Source organism: Lathamus discolor, chromosome Z (assembly GCF_037157495.1).
Source record: "Lathamus discolor isolate bLatDis1 chromosome Z, bLatDis1.hap1, whole genome shotgun sequence".
NCBI classification, from domain to species: Eukaryota; Metazoa; Chordata; class Aves; order Psittaciformes; family Psittacidae; genus Lathamus; species Lathamus discolor.
In genome coordinates this window covers 97,270,488-97,293,420 of record NC_088909.1, presented here as the reverse complement: position 1 = coordinate 97,293,420, position 22,933 = coordinate 97,270,488, and the positions used below count along the sequence as shown (strand labels likewise).

The following is a 22,933-nucleotide window of genomic DNA, read 5'->3' as shown; positions in this document are numbered from 1 at the left end:
TGGCTTAGTATTATCCCCCATATTATAGATCATTTCACAGTGTGAAATAATCACACTGTGATTACGATAGCCAATAACCAAATTCATCACAGAGATTAGAACTGTAACTACTGTTGTTAATAACGGCAAAGAATTAGCGATTAGGAGAGTGATTATATCCTTCTATTTAATACTTATGAGGCCATATCTAAAATCCTGTGTACAGTTTTGGGCTCACAGTAGAAAGACTGTTGGACTGGAATGAGTGCAGTGGAGACACACCAGAAGGCGTTGGAGGCTGAAGCACATCTAGGAACCACTGATGGAGCTGAGATTGCTCAGCCTTGAGAAGAGAAGGGTAAGGGCAGTTCTAATATTATTAGTTCTTGCTTAATTAATTAAAAGTTACTGACAAGACGGAGGTAAGCTCTTTGCAGACGTATACAGCAAAAGGGCAGGAGAGAACAGGTGCAAACAAGTGCAAACAAAATATGAGGAGAAAATGCATATAGGAATATATGAATATGAGGAGAAAAAAGCCTTCATAGTGAGGGTGGTTAAGCCCTGGAACAAATTGCTTAGGGAAGTTGTGGAATATCCATCCTTGGAATTCTTCACAGCTCATTTGGACAAACTGCTCTGTGATTCTGTGATAGAGAAATGCCATTGCAAAATTATCTTAACAATAAATAATAAGTAGAAAGGAAAAAGCATTAAAATTGCATGTCTGCCATCCATGTTCAGAAACACTGGCACAAAGCTTCTTGTTCTTACCTGCAGTTCATGGAAACAAAGCACACAGGTTGGAATGTGATGACAAAATGTCTTCTAGGCTTAAAAAAAACCCAGGTCAGTGATAATTAATTCTCAGATGAAGAACTGTGTGGCATGCTAGTAGTGTATTCATATCTTTTCAGACTGGCAAATCTGACCCAAGCTATTTGTCAGAACAGAGGTTGTGGCTGTCACTTTTCTTGTGGTTTTTGATAGCTGCTCACTATTTCTTAGAGGTAGTCCTTTGCCTTTTTAGGGTGGTGCATTAGATACCTAAAAACCTTCCCTGGTTTCCTGTCTTCATTTCCTTTGTTGTTCAATTACTTTCACTTTTGGCAAATATGTCAGTAATCTATTAGCATCATGTGTTTTGTTTTGGTTTCTTTTTTAATAAAATTGATACAGTTGTATTTTGTACAACTGTTTTGATTCTCTTTTAATCTTTGTAACCAAGACTGATTTTTTAAAAGACGATTTTATAAAGGTACTTAATTATTGATAATACAGAAGAAGTGCTTGACATTAGTTGGTAGTAATTATTGCATGTGATTATAGTTTCTGCATAATAATGGTGTAAGAATATTACTTGTATATGAACAACTGTGTTTCTTTTTTCTTGAATAGCATTTTATTTATTTAAATTTACTTTGTATTTTGTTTTGTTAGAGAATTCCAGAACTTTTCCAATGAAAAAATGGTTCGATACCTACAATTGCATGTATTATCACAATTTATTATACAATATTAAATTGGATTATTAACATTCTGAATAGAGAAGAGCATTGTAGCCGTACAAAATATATTCTGATGGTTATTGATTATATTACACTGCCATATAGTAGCATACAGTGTTTGTACTATGCATCAATAAAAGTGATCTAGGCTGTGTCATTAGTGATCTGACAGTTTAGAGGACTGGAGAAATATGGTTAAATGAGACATTTATTTTGACAGGGTAGTTGAGAATGCCTCTCAAGAGCAGAAAAGGGTTTGGATTTGTTTTCAAAATAGGAAGCATTTTAAATAAATAGTCTGGTATGTCATGACTTCCACAGTAATTTGCCACTGTGTTAGCTTAAAGTGATACATGACAAATAGGCCAAATTTTGTGTGTTCAACCCCAGAGATGTTTACAAAATCAGGGTCCTGTGGGGCCAGGTTTTCATTGTGCTGATATAATTCAGTCAGGAGTTACGCTGCTGAACCTAACTGACCACCTTTGTATTAATTAAATTGGTTTTAGAACAGAGAGTCAACTCTCTTGACTTTAAAGGCAATTTTCTTGACATTTTTTATTCTGAAAAAGGGCATGCAAGATTTGACTTTGTGTCTCAATATTAATTTTGTATAATTCAAAGGAATAACAGTCTATTGGAGAGTTACCAGAAGCTTTAACATAATCTGCCTTGAAAAGACTTGTTTTTTTGTATCACGTATTTGCCACTCTGTGACAAAGAGCCCTTCTATTGTGTTTATTCCAGGCAAAATGCATCAAATTATTTTCACTTTTAGGTATTAAATTTGATCAGGTGGTAAGTTTAAACTTAGAAAATCTATAAATAAACAGATTTCCCTAAGTAAGTGGAAGAGTCTGCTAGTTGCATACGATTGCATATTTAGATTCTTTGTTCATGTTGATTTTAGTGTTGTCTAAATACTTTTGAGGATATTGGTGTAATGGCAAGAAAGACTGCAAAGCCTATACATTAGGCAATGCAAGCTCACCTTTTAAATACGGGGGGGCTCCACGTGAATTATTTTGCTTTCAAGTAAAAAGTTGGGTCACACTGCAACAAGGGTGTTTGTTGTTAGCATTGTTGGAGCCCTGGGTTGCAGTGGTGCATGCAGGACTTTTATATTTCCATGTGACCTTTAGAAACCTGCAAAAATACTTTGAAATCTTTTCTTTTTATCCTTTAGAGAAATTCAGAGCTTTTCAAAACCTAAGGATCAATAAATTGAAGTGTCTGTAGCTCTGACGTGTTAAATTGGAGGTTTTCTTCTAGGAAGAAATTCTAGCGTGAGTTACTGGCCCTTCTGATCAGTAAATGTTCTGTCCTTGGCTTTGTGGAGACAGAAAGTCATCTTGGTTATCTGTCTTGTGAAACAGTTTCAAATTCTGTTGTGGAAGCAGTGGTAGAAGATTCTATCAGTATTCTACACAGCTCCAAAAATGTAAAATGTGGAAATTAAAGATAGCTGTACCCATAGTTCTGTTCCTGGTTTTGGGACTCCTGTACCCTCTGTGCCTGAGTGCTTCTAACCATTCTGATGCTGAATGTTTTCCTCTCCCTTCTGCATGGAATTTGCAGGTTATTCATGTCTTATAAGGTCTGATATACAATCAGTCCTTCAGGACTCAGCTGTGCAAGTCAAAAGGAATTTCATCACAATGTAAGTGTAAAAGCTGTAAAAAGAATGCTAGATAGAGCTATGTCATGCTTGAGGTGACAGTCCTAGGAATGGAAGCTGCTAAGTCTTAATAGGTGTATTTCAACTGCAGTCTTAACTAAAGCCCTCCATATAGTGTGCTGGCAAAGGGCAAGACCATGTTTGCCAGAGTCTGCTGGATTCATAAGCCAGATTGTAGGTGGAGCAGAAAAAGGCCTTTTGCATCTTTGATATCCAAGACAGAAAAAAAAAAAAAAGTATCTTGTTATTTGTGCAGGAGTAAAGTATATATCAGGACAAAATTTTGTTTTGATATTCCTCAGAAAATTTAAAGAGACTGTGTTTTGTTTACCTTAAATTGAACTTTTTGAGTGTAGCGTATTTTTCCTATCATAACCAGGTTCTAAAAACAATTCTTCCTGAATTTCTCTTAAACTGTTTAGAATCTGTGTGGTTGGGTTTTTATTCATTCTTAAATACAGTAATATTATCTGGACTATTGACTGGCATGCATTTCTCTTAAAAAAAAAAAAAAACAAATAAAAAGAAATATCTTCTTTCCTGATAAGTCTTGTGCAGGAAAAGGTGGATAAATGATGAATCACTTCATGGTTCTGGCAGTACTGCTCCCTCTGAGGACTTGCTACACTACATACTCACAGGAAGGTAAAAGTCCGAACATTTGCTTTTTTATTTGGAAGCAGTCTACAACAACTGAAGCTTTGGACTTGCACATTTGTAAGTCTTCAGTGATTAAGCAACATGTTACATGTTTAATGAAATTACTCTCTTTGGTAAGGTGATTAAGCAACTTGTATAATTACCTTTTGTAACCCCATAATGCAGAATTTCCTCTTGAATCAATTACACTCTGGCTTCACATCATTGCATTTATTCATGTGCTTCTCCTCTGTCTCATATTGATTTGATCTGTATTCTGTCATCTTCAAAGAATTTATATCCTTTTTGATAACTTCTATGCTTTTCTGCCTCTTCATGTTTGTGGTTTTTGGTTGGTTGTTTGGGTTTTTTTTTTTGTCTCATCTGTGAAAACTTCAGCACTTCTGCTGGCTCTTTTCTGATTGTGCCACAGTATTCTGGGACCAGTTTTTTATTTCTTACACTTCTATGTATCTAGTATAAAGAAAAAAGCCATATGCATGTATATTTGGAGGGAACAAACTTGAGTATAAAGGTAACTTCCCAGAATGCTGAGTATTTTAAGGTGAAACTACTGATTGCTCACTTGCTGCTGGCGGTAGCATTCTGTGTGACTCCTTTAAAAGAAAAAAAAAAGGAATGAATATTTTACATTGACTTTTCTGTAACTCCTATTAAAAGACAGAATTTACCAGACTACAGTCTGTGCTATAGAAGTTCTATTGCCTTAGTGAAGTTGGTGAAGGAGGGTGATTTTTTTGTTATCATACTGAAGGGGTAATGTATCTGTTTCAAGACTGTTGCCTCTCTTCAACCTTGAAATTCATGCATCCACACTCTGTTCACCTAAGGTATCAGCTCCTCACTTTTGAGACTGTTATCAATGCCCCTAAAGTGGCAAAGCTTTGTAATGCAGGCAAGTCCAAACAGTTACTGCATTACAGCAACTTGGTCATTTGTTTTCACATGCAGCTCATATTTTATGTTCAGGTATAAAATTAGTCACTGTGTTAATCATAAAGCTATTCATATAGTCTTGAGGTAGCTTTCAAGTAAAAACAAGTCTTAAGATGCCTTGAAGTTTGCTAGGAGGGGAAGATTATAACTGTGAATGCTATAAATGTTTCTGCGTGTGTAAGTCGTACAACTAAAAGTCTTTAAGCCCCACATTGTAACTCAGTGGTCTTCAAGATCTTGGGTATATCATTAGCTATATTGTTTCTTTTGTTTGCTGGTGCTATGTATAAGCCCTGATTGATGATCTAGATTGTCATATACCAGGCTCTGCTAAAAGCAAAATTGTATAAAGTCTGAAGTGATATCATAGAATCATAGAATGGTTTGGGTTGGAAGGGACCTTAAAGATCATGTATTTCCAACCCCTCTGCCACAGGAAGGGACACCTCCCACTAGACCAGGTTGCATAAAGCCCTGTCTGGCCAGGCCTTGAATGCTTCCCAGGGATGGAAGTGTTCAAATGTTGGACATCAAGCAGGCTTTGTCCTGTGGTACCAGTCAGGGTGCAGGCAGCACATCCCCAGCTCTTCTGTCTGCCTGCAGAGCACCGAAATTGGTGGCTCTCTGGGACTGGGATGACTATGCCAGCCAGGTTGAGGTCTTATTCTGCAGCATATGGAATATGGTGCGTGACAGCCCATGATATGAGCTGGAAGCAGGCGTGCTGTGCTGCATGCTTTGGCCACATCCTATGTCATCTAGCTAAAGAGGGACATTTGTACAGATTGTGAAAAACCATAAACTAACGAGGTGTTTTTTGGGTTTTTTTCTTAATTAAATGTGGCAGGTGAAAATATTCTCTGTGGTAAGAAAAGGGAAGACATTTTAGCTTGGACAAAAAGGGACATAAGAGAGGCAAGCTCATCGTCAATGCAGTAGGCAGAGTAGTGACATTCTGGCTCACTCTAGAATTCTCTAGAGAAGGAGCAGAAAAGATGGTAGGGAAATTCAGAAGATATGCATGAGTTTCTTTTAATGGTGCACCCTGAAAAAGGAAGGGGTTTCTGCCAACTGCCTGGCTTAATTTGAGGCATATTTGTTTCTTTTCCCCGGGAGTATTACCTTGTGCTTATGAGTTTCATTGAGAGACTATGTGGGTCCCCTCCTTTAGGTCAAAATTTATTTGTGCTGGACCCATCTGTTTCTCTTAGTTGCTTCAGCATTCCAAAAGGAAAACACAAGAATGGTGAGGCAGAGCTTTAAATCACCCACCTACTTGCATATGTGAAATGAGATCCCCTCAAAGGCTTGGTATATAGTGCTTCAGGTAGAAGGATGATGAATGTACAGGTAAGTTTGACCAGAAAATGAGCAGCTAAAATTACATATTGGAGAGGAACAACATTACAGTCAATTCCCAAGCATAAATGGGATTTTAACAGCCTTTATCTTGTTTTGATGGTAAAGGTCACTAGAATGTGGGGAGATGAAATATGCCTTGTCTTACCTTCCCAAAATAATTTAAGATACCCTGCTTCCACAGTTACTTTTATGGCTCATTTTGTTGCCTTGGTTGTTCTGCCTCCTTACCTGATCAGTCCTTGGCGGTGAAAATAACAATATTTCTGTTGGCCTGTAAAATCTAAAATTGCTGCTCCCTCATCATTCAGGGAAGTGAAATTGATCCCTAGGCCTTCCACTTTGCTTGTACAGTTCAAGGCGCCTACTGGTAGTCATAGGTGCTGGGTTTCCTTATGCTAGTGTAAAACTGATGGCCATTATTTTTCAAAAGCAAATGTCAAGCATCAGGTATGTTTTTTTAAAAAACCATGTCATAACCATTGCCAAAAAGGAAATTTTGGTTCTGCACCTGAAATATTTTTGTATCAGCCTTGTGGAAGACACAGATGCTGTCAAATTCTGCTTTCATGCAATTTACACATATTCATCTTTTCTGGTGATTATATATTAAGACTACAGGGAGAATTGATAGGAAGTATGTGTATATATGCTTGTGTGTATACTTCTTCCTCAAAAACTTTTATAGGTTACCACAGTTGTGTTTCTGAGACCAAGTGTTTTAACATTGAAGACTTGATTTCTCCCTCCAAGCATATCTAAAACCTCATGCCAGTAGTTTCCTCTAGATTGAAAACACATGGCTTTAATTTGCTTTAAATTACTTTCAGTATCATTCAAACTGGGGTGGATTAAAAATATACCTGGGGAATTTGTTGATGATTTGCTAAAAGAGAAACAGTTCTTTCTTTCAACAGTTTTTTATCAGTTTTGGAACTAATGGAACAATATACACTTTCCTCCATTTGTTCTTTTATAGGCTGAACTTGCATGAACAACTAAGCTGTGTCAGTGTCTGTGTTTTCATAACTAATAAATATGCTCATAAAGTGTTACTTGCTTCCTTTGATTGATCAGGGATTGTTATAACTGCTGCTTCTCATGAGCCTTTAATTTCCTACAGTTAATGTAAAGATCTATATGTAGGGAAACTGCTGCACAGAAATTAGGCACTACAGGATAAATTACAAAGCAGTTTGGATTGCTGCCAGAAGCATCTATCAAAATGTAGATTCTCAAACTAAATTTCCTGAATGCTTGCATTTGTGCCAGTAATATTCTATAAAAGTGCTCAGGTAATCATTGGGTCAGTGGGTGAAGCACAACCGGGAGGAATGACTAGAGAAGGCCATTCTGGGGAAAGGAGCTGCTGAGATCCCTCAGTCCATGCTGTCCCTAAGGGATGTGGCTGTAGTGGGACAGGAATGACCAGAATGGGTTCTGTTTTATTAGAATACAGAGTTATTTCTGTGATTTCTGTGTCCTGGTCAGTGTAAGCATTCTGACACTATCATTTGTAACAGGGAGAAGCATATTGGAAAGCAACTGTGTCAAAAGAAAAAGCCTGGTTACTTGGCTATTTCAGCTCCCTGGCTTCATTAACAGCCAGATCAGTAGGGTTTTGTTTGCTTGTTTGTTTATTTTTTGGGAAGGAGAGAAGATACAGATCAGTGAGTGCCATATTTTGTCTCCCCCAAGAGTTAGTTTTTCGGGGGAGAAGTGACAGAGCAAACAAAAAAAAAGAGATCACTTATAAACTGATCTATAGGTTTCAGCAGACTAGTCTTCTTAAGGGCCTTTCCTTTCCTGACACCAAAAGGCACTTCAGTCTGACTTTAAAACTTAATTTTATTCTGGAAATTAACTCCAGACCCTCAAAAAGAATGCAGGTACATTTATTAAGTAGGTGTCTAACTCCAGAGGAGAATCCGCAGGCCTGACTAAACTACCTAAGCTCTGTGTAGAGTACCCATGAATGTGCCTAATACTAGAATATCATCTGAGTTGGTTAGTGCAGGGAGACTCTCAAGCTCTTCAGTTAGGTCAGAGAGCAAAACTGAGCCTGGATTTTCTGCCTAATGATGAGAAGGCTTGCTGGGGGTTGGGATTTCTTGGCATTCAGTCTCTGCTAATACATAGTGTTATTCCTTTTCATAAGACTATAAAGAGGATGGGTCAGTATTCCTGTAAATTAGCTAGTAAATTGAGGGCATAAAGAAATCAAATAGCACAGCCGATCTAGTGGTAGGGGGACTATTGACTAGATTCACTAACCTCATTCTAGCTGCTGATGCTTAACATAAAAAATTATCGTTGATATCAATAGCATGGGACTTGATTACTTTCTCCCCCTCTTCCTTCCCCAAATCGGAGCTGTCTAGTTTGGAACCTATTCACTAGCCACTGTTGTTTCGGATTTGCTTTGTAACTTAGCTAAACTTTAATATTATCATGTCCTTTTTGTGCTCCTAGAATCCATTGTGTTTCCAGTGACGTACCTTAACATTTCCAAGGATTTGGCTCTTCAGCGGCTGCTGGTGGAATGGGATGTTGGCAAGTCAGCACATGATGCTGAGCTGGCAATGTCTTTTGAAATACAAGTCTGTCGAACAGATGAAACTAGTATTGTGTGGACAGTAAGTGTATTTTTTTAAAAAAGGCGTATTAGTTTTTACAGTATAAGGGAAGCTAAAGGAAAATCAAATGTTCACATGCATATGCAGATAACTTTTCCATATAGGTTTACAACTTACAACACACTAATTACAGAACTGTACTAGAAATACCTCTGTATTTCTTCCTAGGTGCCAGACTTGGTCTGAGGTTATGCACAGTTTTTGTACAAAAAAAAACAAAGAAAACTGGCTCAGATGAAGTAATTTCCAGCTGTGCAGAACATAGATATGCCTTGCATACCTTTATTGAGGGATTGTGGTGGGCAGACTTAGGAGATCTGATTTTGAAGGCCACTCCTTCCCTTTCAAGGTGCAGGTCTCCTAAGTGGCATCCCAGAAACATCCCTTCTGCTGCTCCCCAAAGCAGTCTTTTTTGTAGCATCGTTACTATCCACTGGGGACTGGGTGTGAGTCATGTTGCTGCAACTTTTCTCACCTTACAAACCAAACGTAGTCTCAGTGTGAGTGAAGCCTTCTGAGCCCTGTGCTTGGTCCTGTTAGCAGTTATGTTATACCCAGTTACGTTGTACTCTTCCAGTTAAGGAATAAATAGTGATGACTTGTTTGCAAAGTCCCTGTACTGCTGGTTTTCCTTAATACCTAAACCAGCCAAATTTTCTGAAGAGGTGGAAATCACACAAATCATAGGCCTGCTCCTGATGTTTTCCCCAGTTTGTGACTTCAGTGTGAGAACTTTTGTCTCCAAAGAAAATTTCCTCTCCAAAGAAAATTTCCTCTCCAAAAAAACTTACCTCTGACAAAAATCCTTTGGGAACTAAATGCATATTTTAGGGACATTATAGCTTACTGTGGGTCATCTGCTGACTGAACTGTGAAAGAATATGCACATGTTAAAACTTAGTAAAAGCAGAAAACTGGTCTAGCTTATTTAAAGCTGCTATTTGGCAATATAGGCCCACTGCTGAATGAGGTGGGTGCCCTGGAGACAGAGGATATAAAGAAGGCAGAGGTGCTGAATGCCTTCTTTGCCTCTGTCTTTACTCCTGCAGATTCTCCCCGGGGGCCCCGGATTCCTATAGCCCCAGAAGGAGTCAGGACAAAGGAGGAGTTTGCTTTGGTAGATGAGGATTGGGTTAGGGATCAGCTATGCAATCTGGACATCTGTAAATCGATGGGTCCGGATGGAATGCACCCACGGGTGCTGAGGGAGCTGGCGGAGGTCATTGCTAGGCCACTCTCCATCATCTTTGGTAAGTTGTGGGAAACCGGCGAGGTGCCTGAGGACTGGCGGATGGCAAATGTCACACCAGTCCATAAGAAGGGCAAGAAGGAGGACCCGGGTAATTATAGACCGGTCAGCCTTACCTCCATCCCTGGAAAGATGATGGAACAACTTATTCTTGACTCCATCACTAGGCATATCAAGGATGAGGGGGTCATTAAGAACAGCCAACATGGTTTTATGAGGGGGAAGTCATGTACGACCAACCTTATAGCCTTCTATGAGGAAGTGACTAGGTGGAGGGATGATGGTAGAGCGGTAGATGTAGTTTTTCTTGATTTCAGTAAGGCATTTGATACTGTCTCCCACAGCATCCTCATAGATAAGCTAAGGAAGTGTGGGCTTGACGATCAAGTAGTGAGGTGGATCGAGAACTGGTTGAAAGGAAGAAGGCAGAGAGTTGTGGTCAATGGCGCAGAATCTAGCTGGAGGTCTGTGACTAGTGGAGTCCCTCAGGGGTCGGTGCTGGGACCAGTACTGTTTAATATTTTCATCAATGACCTGGATGAGGGAACTGGATGAAGTGTACCCTCAGCAAGTTTGCTGATGACACAAAACTGGGAGGAGTGGCTGACACACCAGAAGGCTGTGCTGCCATTCAGTGAGACCTGGACAGGCTGGAGAGCTGGGTGGGGAGAAACTTGATGAAATTTAACAAGGGCAAGTGTAGAGTCTTGCATCTGGGGAAGAACAACCCCATGTACCAGTACAGGTTGGGGGTTGACCTGCTGGAAAGTAGTGAACGGGAAAGGGACCTGGGGGTCCTGGTGGATAGGAGGATGACCATGAGCCAGCAATGTGCTCTTGTGGCCAAGAAGGCAAATGGCATCTTAGGGTGCATTAGAAAGGGAGTGGTTAGTAGGTCAAGAGAGGTTCTCCTCCCCCTCTACTCAGCCTTGGTGAGGCCGCATCTGGAATATTGCGTCCAGTTCTGGGCCCCTCTGTTCAAGAAGGACAGGGAATTGCTTGAAGGAGTCCAGCGCAGAGCCACAGAGATGATTAAGGGAGTGGAACATCTCCCTTATGAGGAGAGGCTGAGGGAGCTGGGTCTCTTTAGCTTGGAGAAGAGGAGACTGAGGGGTGACCTCATCAATGTTTACAAATACATAAAGGGTGGGTGTCAGGATGATGGAGCTAGGCTTTTTTCAGTGATATCCAGTGATAGGACAAGGGGCAATGGGTGTAAACTGGAGCATAGGAAGTTCCACGTTAACATCAGGAAGAACTTCTTTACTGTAAGAGTGACAGAGCACTGGAACAGGTTGCCCAGGGGGGTTGTGGAGTCTCCTACACTGGAGATATTCAAGGCCCGCCTGGACAAGTTCCTGTGTGATGTACTGTAGGTTACCCTGCTCTTGCAGGTGGGTTGGACTAGATGATCTTTTTAGGTCCCTTCCAACCCTTGGGATTCTGTGGTTCTGTGATTTGTGAGAAAGCACAGAAAGCAGAGAAGGGCTTCTTTTTTCTGTAACCAGAAGTCAATAAAATAAGATAGCGCTGTTAAGGATTACAACTTACCCTGGTCAGCCAAGCTGGTATTATTTTGTCTCTATGTTTGAAGAACCACATCTTCACTGCAGATGAGTTCTGTGCAGTTCAGATAATTTTGACCACTGATACATGGGGTAGGATTTTTAGTACTCCATGAGTAGATCTAACCCTGAAGTGAGAAACTGGGGCTGTATAACTACAACTAAGCGGGGTTCTGGAGTGTGATGCTGGAGGGAAGAGATGCCACCCAGAGGGACCTGGGCATGCTTGAGAGGTGGACCTTATGAAGTTCAACAAGGCCAACCAAGTGCAAGGTCCTGCACCTGGATCAGGGCAATCCCAAACACAAATACAGGCTGGGCCTAGCAAGGATTGAGACCAGCCCTGAGGAGAGGGACTTGGGGGTGTTGGTTGACGAGAAACTCAACAAAACCTGTCAGTGTGCGCTCACAGCCCAGAAAGCCAGCTGTATGGAGCATGACCAGCAGGTTGAGGGAGGTGATTTTCCCCCTCTAAGAAGGACATGGACCTGTTGGAGTGAGTCTAGAGGAGGGCCATGAAGATAATAAGGGGGCTGGAGCACCTCTCCTATGAAGACAGGCTGAGAGGGTTGGGGTTGTTCAGCATGGAGAAGTCTCTGGGAGACCTTATAACAGCTTCCAGTGCCTGAAGGGTTCTACAAGAAATCTGGAGATGGATGTTTTACAAGGGCATGTAGGGATAGGACAGGGGTGGGGAGGAATTACTTTTAATTGTCAGTGGGGAGATTTAGATTAGGTATTAGGAAGAAATTCTTTACTTTGAGGATGGTGAGACACTGGAACACGTTGCCCAGAGAAGCTGTTGATTCCCTATCCCTGGAAGTGTTCAAGGCCCGGTTGGATGGAGCTTTGAGCAACCTGATCTAGTGGAAGGTATCCCTGCACATGGAGGGGTGTTCAAAACTAGATGATCTTTAAGGTCCTTTCCAACCCAAACCATTCTATGATTCTATTAAATCAGCAGATACTTTCCTACTCTGCCTGTCACTGATGGTAGCACTGTCCTTAGATGTTGTGCCTCGGATCTACAATGAGATATTATCTGCATAAATCCTAATTGGCTGTAATTCAAAACCAGGACTATGTAACATAGATCATTACACAAGGTCCACCTGCAGGCAGCTGCATCTGTGCGTGCTGTTATTTATGTAGTAGCCTGCACAAATAACATACAGAAAGTCTCTGAGAGTGAATCTTTCTTGAGAAGCAAGGCCTGACTCACAATTGTGTTGTTGGAATCAAATAGTCTTGCCAGCACATCAGTCACACCGCTGCTGCTAGTACAGATTTGTAAGCAGTTACTCAGCTACTAGTTACTTAGTGTGAGATCATGTGAAGCAAGTGGGATTTCAGAAATCAATTTTTTCAAAAGCAATTTTCTCTTTTGAGCTTTCTTTTACTGCATGTATTTTATTTTCAAAGTGTCTGCACATAGTCGTGTTTTCAATACTTTGCCTTGCTGCTCTTTGTAGGAGTTTCATAACACCACACTTGATAAATCAGGAAAGCCTCTTCACTGGATATGGGATTCAGACATACCTTTGGAATGTATGGCACACTCAGTGAGAATCAGGAGCAAAGCAGAAGCATCAAAAATCTGGAGTCAGTGGAGTCTATGGGAGACTGTGCTAGGTAAGCAAAACAAGACTTTGCAGTATTGGTTTTATTTTTTCCCAATACAAAGCTAGATTGTAATTCACTGGTGACTGTAATGCTAAAATGTAGTTCAGGAGAGATGGTATCAAATCAAGAATCCATTTTGAACTCTTTCATCTCTAAGCACTAATCAACTATTATTATTGTGTGTTGTTTTTTTTCCTAGTAATAGTAATATATACTATTATGTAAGTAATACATGCACTTACATATAATAATATATACTGATATATAATATATAGAATAGTTAGGGTTGGAAAGGACCTCAAGATCATCTAGTTCCAGCCCCCCTGCCATAGGCAGGGACACCTCACACTAAACCATCCCACACAAGGCTTCGTCCAACCTGGCCTTGAACACTGCCAGGGATGGAGCACTCACAACCCCCCTGGGCCACCCATTCCAGTGCCTCACCACCCTAACAGGAAAGAATTTCCTCCTTATATCCAATCTAAACTTCCCCTGTTTAAGTTTTAACCCGTTACCCCTTGTCCTGTCACTACAGTCCCTGATGAAGAGTCCCTCCCCAGCATCCCTATAGGCCCCCTTCAGGTACTGGAAGGCTGCTATGAGGTCTCCACGCAGCCTTCTCTTCTCCAGGCTGAACAGCCCCAACTTCCTCAGCCTGTCTTCATACGGGAGGTGCTCCAGTCCCCTGATCATCCTCATGGCCCTCCTCTGGACTTGTTCCAGCAGTTCCATGTCCTTTTTATGTTGAGGACACCAGAACTGCACACAATACTCCAGGTGAGGTCTCACAAGAGCAGAGTAGAGGGGCAGGATCACCTCTTTCGACCTGCTGGTCAATAGCAATAGTTTAGCCATTTTTTTAAGTTGGAGACTGTCTTCCAAAGCTGTCAGATCAAAAGTTTTAGATCTTTTCTTGTTAATACATTAAAAAAATACAGTACACAGAGTGACATGGGATACTGAATAGGCGCTGGAATAGCCTGTCACTAGGTGAGGTGCAGCCCTGGCCCAGTCTGAGGGAAAGGGTAAGAAGCACATAGCTATGACTACATAATCTGATGCATCTGTTGCTTTTGTCTGAAATTCATAGCTTTCATTTGTATTAAGAAGCAGAGAGAGAGGAGAATGTCTGCTCTTTATGTCACTTGGAATGAACTTCTGTGAATTATGAGCATAAAGAGGGAATGAGTCAATAACGTAATTCATGATAGCACAAACCCCTTTTTTTTAGTTTACAATGTCTTCCTAGAATAGTTTGGTTTCCAGATAATTTGTTTAAAATAAAATATGTAACTGCTTTATAAAAAATTACTACAGTGGCTTTATGAAGAAACACTAATTTTATTTGGAGCAACAAGGGCTTTTAGTTACGGGAGACATCATGGGTAGTAAAAGAATCGCAGATCTCTATACTTGGAATGTGTCACATAAATTGCTGATCTCCCGCACCTTATATTATGAGAAATAGGATGTAAGTCTCCCTTGATTTCTCAGTAAGCTCAGTCACGGAGATTTTATTTTTTTCAGTTGCAATTGGACATTCCAAGTTGAGTATCCCCTTACTGATCTAATGCATTTGATGTTGTTTCCTCTTAGCTGAGTGCTGCATGAGCTTCAGAAGATTATGCTTTTCAAGTCCCCTGCTTATGATCTTCAAGAGCAGGCATTTTGGCTGAGCATCAGAATCTTTATCAGTGCAGGAGGTAGTGTTCATCTGCAAAGGCAGTTCTTAAATGCACACTCTTTGTTTCTCCTAAGTGAAAGACAGGAAGGGAGATGAGTTTAGTCTCTTAGGTAGTTTGTTGGACTACATTATATGTTTTTGGGTTTAAGAGAACTATAAGTATAATTACATGTGGAGTTAACTAAATGGAAGTCCATGAATGGATAATGTAATATTAACAGATTCTTGTGTAAATGCTCAGTTATGTGTTCTGGTTGAAGGTTGCTGATATGAGTAGATTTTGAAATGGTCTATTATGTATTAATTTGCAGGCTTGGACACTTCAAATAACAGTGGACCACAAATCTTTCCAGATGAGAAAATTGTAGAGGAGGGCTCTGACATCACTCTTTGTTGCATTGGAAGGAAAGGTCAAATCCTTAAGGAATTCTTTCTAGCCCCAGCTGTTCATGTCTTCAGTCACACGGAGAGTCAAGTCAGGCTTCTCACTGTGAAAAATGTGTCGCATCAAGGAGTGCCTCACATCACTGTCTACTGTCAAGAGTCTTGTGATGAGGAGCAATGCTATGATCATGCAGTTTTCTTTGTGGGTAGTAAGTGAATGCCTTATTGCAATTCTATTTTCCTGTTGTTATTAATCAAGAATGGCTGTGGGGAATTGTTGTTGTCCTGTCATATGCAGCTGAACTCTGTTTAATGTCTGACTTCATATCTGTACCTTGCATATAGGAAGCATTAAAGAATAGCATTAAATATGTTCAGATTAATCTCATGAATTGACCCTACGACAGGTGACTGATTTTTTTTTTAAGTATACCTACCCACTTAGGAGTTCAGCTTCATTGTCTGTGTACATGTGGTAAAAACTCTGCACAGTCCCCTTCTGAAGGCTAGTAGCAATTTTTACAGATAGAAGACAGTGCAGATTAAATTAATAAGTATATGTGTATAACAAAAAATAATAACATACAGCAGTGTTCAGATTGAAATTAGTTTATGGTGTTATCCTGATTTCTCTGTCGAGTAGTCATTGAATAATCATAACTGAAATAATAACATCTGTAGTAACCTAAACTTTGTAAATATCCATTATTTGTAGTTTGTTAATATAGTAAAAAGGTTGATGACTTCTGCCTTGACCGCCATGCTGTTGGTGTTTTCTTTGTTTATTCCTTCTGACAAGAATCACCTGATGCACCTAATGATTTTTCCTGCCAAACTCAAGACATGAGAAGAGTGACATGTACTTGGAGCCAAGGAGGGGACACGTATCTTTATGGATCTCATTCACCAAAATACACCTTGTATGAAGAGTAAGTGTGCTCATTGTTATATTAACTCTGGCCTCTGCTGTACAGAACAGTTATGTTCTTTTGTTTAAAATCTGTGAAAATGTTTTATCCTTGTTGCAGTAGGCTGCTGCCTCTTTTCAGCTCACTGATCCTTTATTGAACAAAATCTGAGCAATGCAAAACTGCTCTCAATTAGACTACTTACAACAAAGTTGCAGGTTCATCAGACCAGGTTCTGCTTGATAAAACTTATTCTAACCATTCTTTTGGGTTAATTTGTTTGGATATCTTTCAGTATGTATGAAAACACCCTGCAATCACAATATAGTTAACTGAAAAATGTATCGTAATTACTGGGTAAAACACACAACAGGTAACTAGGATTAAATCCGTTGGTATTAGTGTGTTCACAAGCAATTTACACTAATGCTGACGCAAACTGATAATTCCCAGCTAATCCTCAGCTAGCCTGACTAGCCTCTGTAGTACTTTTTCTTTAGGATTTTATAACTACATTCTAGTGTTTTCCTTTTTGAGCTACTGACAATCCTGCTTCTGCCTATAGTTTCTATAATTTCAGCTGCTACACAGCTGAGGCATATCAGACCTGGCCCTTGGCTCCTTGCTATAGAGGCATCTAAATGGAGAGGAAAGGGCCTACAGAGAAAGGGAAACAACAAACTTTCATCAGAAGATCTCAGCAGAAGGCAGGTCATCACTGCATTATACCTTCATGGTCTCTTCATAATTCACTTCCATTTAGATATTATGATGCTGATTTCAAAATGGAAGGTTAGAAGATGCACTTGAAATCACTGCTTTGTTTAAAAGCATAATGGTAGCTATGTGAATCACTTAATTCTTGGCAAATAAGTCCCTAGTTTAAAATTTCCACAAGGAAATAACTAAAAGCAATTTAGCTGTGTCATAAGAGGATAAAGTAAGCTTGACTGTATCTTAAAAGTATGGCAATTTAGCTGTATCTTAGAATCATGGAATCATAGAATGGTTAGGGTTGGAAAGGGCCTCAAGATCATCTAGTTCCAACCCCCCTGCCATGGACAGGGACACCTCTCACTAAACCATCCAACACAAGGCTTCATCCAACCTGGCCTTGAACACTGCCAGGGATGGAGCACTCGCAACCTCCCTGGGCAACCGATTCCAGTGTCTCACCACCCTAACAGGAAAGAATTTCCTCCTTATATCCAATCTAAACTTCCCCTGTTTAAGTTTTAACCCGTTACCCCTTGTCCTGTCACTACAGTCCCTGACAAAGAGTCCCTCCCCAGCATCCCTATAGCCCCCCTTCAGGTACTGGAAGGCTGCTATTAGGTCTCCACGCAGCCTTCTCTTCTCCAGGCTGAACAGCCCCAACTTCCTCAGCCTGTCTTCATACGGGAGGTGCTCCAGTCCCCTGATCATCCTCGTGGCCCTCCTCTGGCCTTGTTCCAGCAGTTCCATGTCCTTTTTATGTTGAGGACACCAGAACTGCACACAATACTCCAGGTGAGGTCTCACAAGAGCAGAGTAGAGGGGCAGGATCACCTCCTTCGACCTGCTGGTCACACTCCTTTTGATGCAGCCCAGGATATGGTTGGCTTTCTGGGCTGTAAACTCAGTCTTTGAAGAAAATTTTATTCTAATTGTAAGAATAACTATAAACATTCCATGGCAGGCTAGGGGAAAGAACTGGGTAGCCTCTTCTAGTGCCCCTCCCCCTTATTTTTTATAATGTTGTATTCTGGTTGGGCATTTTCAACATCTGTGTCAATTGTGCATTATGGAAAAACGTCTTTCTCTCTTCATCTCCCCTCCACCCCCACTTTCTTTGATAGGTTTTCCCAGAAAAAGGTTCCATGCACAGTAAGTTGTTCTGAGCAGTGCTCGTGTTCTTGGGATATAGGCCAGCAGAGGATCCTGAATATCACAGTGACTGTGGAAAACCCACTGGGAAAGAAAACTGCCACAGATGTTTTTGATGTAACTCACAGAAGTAAGGTGTTTTCTATTTCTTTGAGGTTTTCTTGTCCTCCTGATCCTAATACTTGAGTCTCCCAGTTTAAAGTATAGAAGTCCTTGATTTTTATCTTCACAGTTTTTATTAGTTTTCTGACCCTGTGCTATAGTTACCTGCTTTCTTTTCAGTTTCAGCCTTGATAAGTTGTGTTAATGGTAAAAAAACAGCTTCACTGCAGAGGTCAGATTTGGTTACTGAAATGACCCCTAAATGCTTCAAAATCTGCTGGTTTGCTAAAGCTGGTTCATAGTATAGGAAGCAACATGATACAAGGATATAAAATGGGAAGTTCAAGAAAAATGTCTGTGTCAGTTACTTGAGAATGCAGTCCTTTCTCCAAAGTATTATTGCTGATGTTACTGTCTTGGCAATATAAAATGGAGATGCACTTTTTGAAAAGTAGGTAAATAAAATTACTAATACCTCTCCAAATGAGTTGTGATGCAGGTATAAACAGCCATTGCCAGGAAAGAGGTCATAGTGCTAACCTTTTTTGGTGCTAATACTGAGCAGTAACGTCAGCAGTGCTACTGTAAGGGCAGAAGAGTAGTTCATCATCAGTGAAATAAAACAGGTTATTCTGTGAGCAGTAGCTGATGGCTGTGGTTTCTTCTTTCCTCTGAGTTTTACCCTTCATTACAGTGTACCCCAGGTCCCATAAGTTCCTACCTACTTCTGCCTCAAAACACCTGGGTATTTCCTGTGTATCCAGCAGTATTTCCAGTTCTCCTTGTGCCTTCTAGCCCAAACCACATCACCTCAGTGTTCTGAAGATCCTGTGGCCACGTTAGCTATTTGAAGACGCAGGAGGCAACAAGTACTTTGCTTAGTCCTGAAGCTGACATCTGATGGACAGGGAGTCTGGTGTAACTGCTACATTCTGGCAGTGCTTCCTTCCTCAGAGGCACTGATTACAGTTTTGCTAGACATGCTTTTTCATATGAATTGTAGGAACTGATGTTAAGCTCCTGTCTTTGATAAACTTGTCTCAGAAAGGCAGGAGAGTTCTAAAAGTTGAGTATTTGATTGTTTGGGGGCGGAAGAAATAGAGCAGGAAGAAAGTGAAGGAGCAAACTAAGAGATTGTAGTGATACAACACAATTTTATAAAGTAAGTTTTCATGGGAATTCAGGCTAAAATAGATTACATTCAATGTGCTAAGTACATTAAAGTTTTACTAGTATTCCAGTTCTAGTGATTTTTAAAAGTGATATATTTATGAGTTAACCTTTTAAATAATGGTTGCTGTAAAGTCCTTTATGTTTTTTCTGATCCTGGACATATTTACAGTAGAATTTTCCTTATTTAAAGGTTGTCAGTGAGTAAAGGAAAACTGATGTCCATCATTTCCAATTCTGTAGGTGGTAGCTGGGACCCTCTGTATCAAAGCTCCTTTGGGTCTGGAAGTCCTCAAGGAGTAATTCTTTATCCATTTAGAATAACAGCCAAAGGTGTAAACATACTGCTTACTCACATGGCCGTGTCTTATTCCTTACAATTGTATTGATAATATGGGAGAGTTTGAGATCTGCTGCTCTCCCTAAATACTGCTTACATAGCAGGAAAGGATCTCAGAAATCTTCTGGAAGAAGTATTATTGTCATTGTTTACCAGGGGTAACTACTGTCAGGAGTCAAGAGATATGAATAAAATTTCTGGTGAAAAGGCTGGATGGATTCTGGGATATAGAAATGTGGGAAATGTTACTCACTGTGCTACATCAGGAGCCTCCACCAGCTCCTGGATTAGAGAATTTTCCAGTGTGTGCAATAAGAGTCTCTGAGTCTGTCTTTTTGTTCACAATTTTCTAAAATATTTCCAAGTCAGCTCAAGGGTTGTTGTTGGTTGGTTTTTTTTTTTATAATATTTACTTGCATTTATATGCTGAAATTATTTTTTACTAATTTAGATATGCTTCTCCTAGACTAGCAAAGAAATCTGTATTTCTTACTTGCTTTTACTGCTCAGCTAAAATACCTTAAAATTCCTTATGTTTTATGAGAGCTAACTCAGATCTTCCATTGACAGTTTATCCTGCTGCACCTTCGCAGATGTGGGAAGAATGCACAGATACCAAAATCACATTATATTGGAAACTTCAAAACAAAGGAATTAAACTCTTTTGTCAGGCTGAAGTGCTCCTACCTGATGGGAAAGTAGAACTGGTATGAAACCTGAATTTCAAACACAAAAACATAGCGAGTATCTTTTTTTATGTGAGATTAAAAAATAATTCCCCAGCAATTTGAATACAGTCTAAATCTCATGACCATGTTGATGTGTCTGTTTTATGGATTTGTTTGCTCTACACTCAGGATAGCTGGATAGGATAGCTGTTAGCTATAGCTCATCTTGATTTATCATGTTTTCATTACTTATCTCATCTTACACACAAATGTTGAAAGGCATGTTGAAGGCTTTTTTTGTATTAGTTCAGGAGCTTTCTGTGTACTGTTTACTATACTTGATGGTAGAGTGTCTGGTTTCTAATGAGGGAACCTCAAACAGTTCTTACCATGTTCTTCCATCTCCCTGAAGATTATCTGAGTGGCCTCCTTGTCTTGTTCCACCTGTTTGCAAAGAGTTAGCCAGTCTCACCATTTGTATGTGTACTGTTGTTCCTCTGTAGCCCTTATCTTACGAAGGCAGCTTGCCTCTAGCGTATTACAAAGGCATTATGAAGATCAGGATCAGGTTGCGTCCTGTCTTAAGTATTGCACAGGAACTGTTAGGTCAAATGGCTGCTGCAGTTGATCATTGCAGAAAACAGTTTAGAGGAGAGGCTTAAAAGCATGCTCACTTTCTGACTTTTGCTAGAACTGTCTCTGTTTCTTGGGAGGGAGTGGAGGAAAAGGGTGGGGGAAAAATAGAAGGAATAGATGCTGTGCATAGATCTGAAACAGCATACTACTTACACGAACTAAGTAAGAGGCCCAGACTCTGTGAGGTTAAGATCTCGGTAGGTTCCCTGCTTGACGTGAAAAGTAGTCATTTGACAGGTTGTGAGTGACTCATACTCAGTTACACTGAGGCAGCCTGAAGACTTCTTTTTGGATCTCTCAGTCTTTTGATCTTGTGAACATCTTTTTTAGGGTTTTTCTTGACTATTGTTGCATGATTATCTTTTCCAACTGAAACTTCACTGGCTGTTATAGTATCTAGAGGAAGAACTATTTTATATTTTTTAGACAAAAACCACTTGCTAACGAAGATGAACTGATCCTTAACTGTTCTCTTTTTCTGTCTTGCAGCATAATAGTTCAGACACACAGCTCCATTATGCCTCACAGAGCATGACGCTGGATGGACTGCAGCCATACACTGAATACACAACTAGAGTGCACTGTGGGGCAGCTAAGCATTTCTGGAGGTGGAGTGAATGGAGTGAAGCCCGAACCATCAGAACAAATGAAGCAAGTATGTCCAATCTATTGAGTAGGAAAGCTCGAAGATGTTCTTTACTTGCCACCTCTGTTTACTATTTGTTGCTATGATCTTGCTGTGTAGCTAAAGCAGAGGCCTGTCACATGCATAAAAGTAGAGGCACACTAAGCAAAATTTAAGAAGGTGTCTCTTATTAAGCAACTCTTATCCTAGCTGCCAGTCTGCCATTTCATCTAGTGCAGGCAGATGACTGGGAGGATGGGCAGACTTGAATTACAGTGTTCTGTGAGGGCTGGAGGAACGGTGCAGAGAACTGGGAACTGCAAGCAAAGAAAGATTTTCTAGGGAGAGGAATGAGACATTCATTCAGAAAGAATAATGAAGAGAGAAACAAGTTGAAGGATAATGATTTGGCAATACCTGGCAGTGATGGGGAAAATGGAAAAAGAGGGTTTCGGGTTGGAATTTCTTCAAATAGGAGGAAACAATTGAATGGTTTATCCTTTCTGCACCTAGAACACCTTTGATTTGCTGTATTAATTGCAGTTCCACTGGGGAAACTGGACATCTGGAGAGAAATTACATCAGTTCAGGGGGGCAGGAATGTGACCTTGTTCTGGAAGGTAAGGCATCGGTACAGAAATGGAGCAAAGCCTTTCATGAACAGGTTGGAAATTTCTCCTGTGAACTTTAACAAGTTATTGTGCACTTAATACCACTTCAGTATGAAAATGTCTTTTTAAGAATCGGAGGCAAATATCGTATATACCATATGTTAGAACATATGTAGCTATGTGCTGTCCTGGCATTTCAGACATATACTTCTGTTTTTCTAATTATTATAGCAAGACAAAACCCATTACTGAGATTTCCATGTTTCTATTTCCACCAGTATATGTATGCATGTATGGAAACAAGTCTTTATTTTCTTACGGAAGTAATATATCCAGTTAGTTATTCAAAGTTCTAAATGTTCCTTTTTCTTTTTTTTTTTTTTTCTAAATTTAGTAAGTAATTGGTGTCTACCCCTATAACTTTTTCCCCAGCAAGCACCAAGTTTTCAAGCAAATGGAGAAAATATTTCATATGAAGTAACCTGGGGAAGAGTAGAAGATGGTTCTAAGTCTGAAAGCATCTCCTTTTCATCAGTCTACAATAGCACAAGGATTTCTATTGATAACCATTCTTACAGAATCAGTATCACAGCGAAGAACAACGTTAATTATTCACTTCCTTCAGTATTGATAATCCCTAGCACTACAGGTAACAGTTTTCAGTTAGTTTCCATTATGAGAGTTTTGAAGCTTTCCAGTATGAGAATTTATCATCTTGGGGGAGCAAACTAACCTGGCCTGTT

General features: G+C 40.0%; 1 protein-coding gene across 5 annotated transcripts in view; it reads left to right on the top strand.

Moving 5' to 3' along the window:
- OSMR (oncostatin M receptor) overlaps positions 1-22,933 on the top strand; it is a 36,383-nt gene that overhangs the window by 2,663 nt on the left and 10,787 nt on the right. For 2 of the 5 annotated variants that reach the window (XM_065663901.1, XM_065663904.1), the window contains exons 3-14: positions 206-337; positions 3,066-3,147; positions 3,714-3,810; positions 8,593-8,756; positions 13,043-13,202; positions 15,192-15,473; positions 16,064-16,193; positions 18,011-18,168; positions 20,221-20,357; positions 21,444-21,609; positions 22,123-22,199; positions 22,623-22,839. In XM_065663901.1, the coding sequence (XP_065519973.1) occupies positions 3,738-3,810; positions 8,593-8,756; positions 13,043-13,202; positions 15,192-15,473; positions 16,064-16,193; positions 18,011-18,168; positions 20,221-20,357; positions 21,444-21,609; positions 22,123-22,199; positions 22,623-22,839 (1,564 nt within the window). In that variant the 5' untranslated portion in view covers positions 206-337; positions 3,066-3,147; positions 3,714-3,737. Of the gene's footprint in view, positions 1-205; positions 338-759; positions 829-3,065; positions 3,148-3,713; positions 3,811-8,592; positions 8,757-13,042; positions 13,203-15,191; positions 15,474-16,063; positions 16,194-18,010; positions 18,169-20,220; positions 20,358-21,443; positions 21,610-22,122; positions 22,200-22,622; positions 22,840-22,933 lie in introns of all 5 variants that reach the window. The other 3 variants (XM_065663902.1, XM_065663905.1, XM_065663906.1) reach the window with 3 other exon arrangements.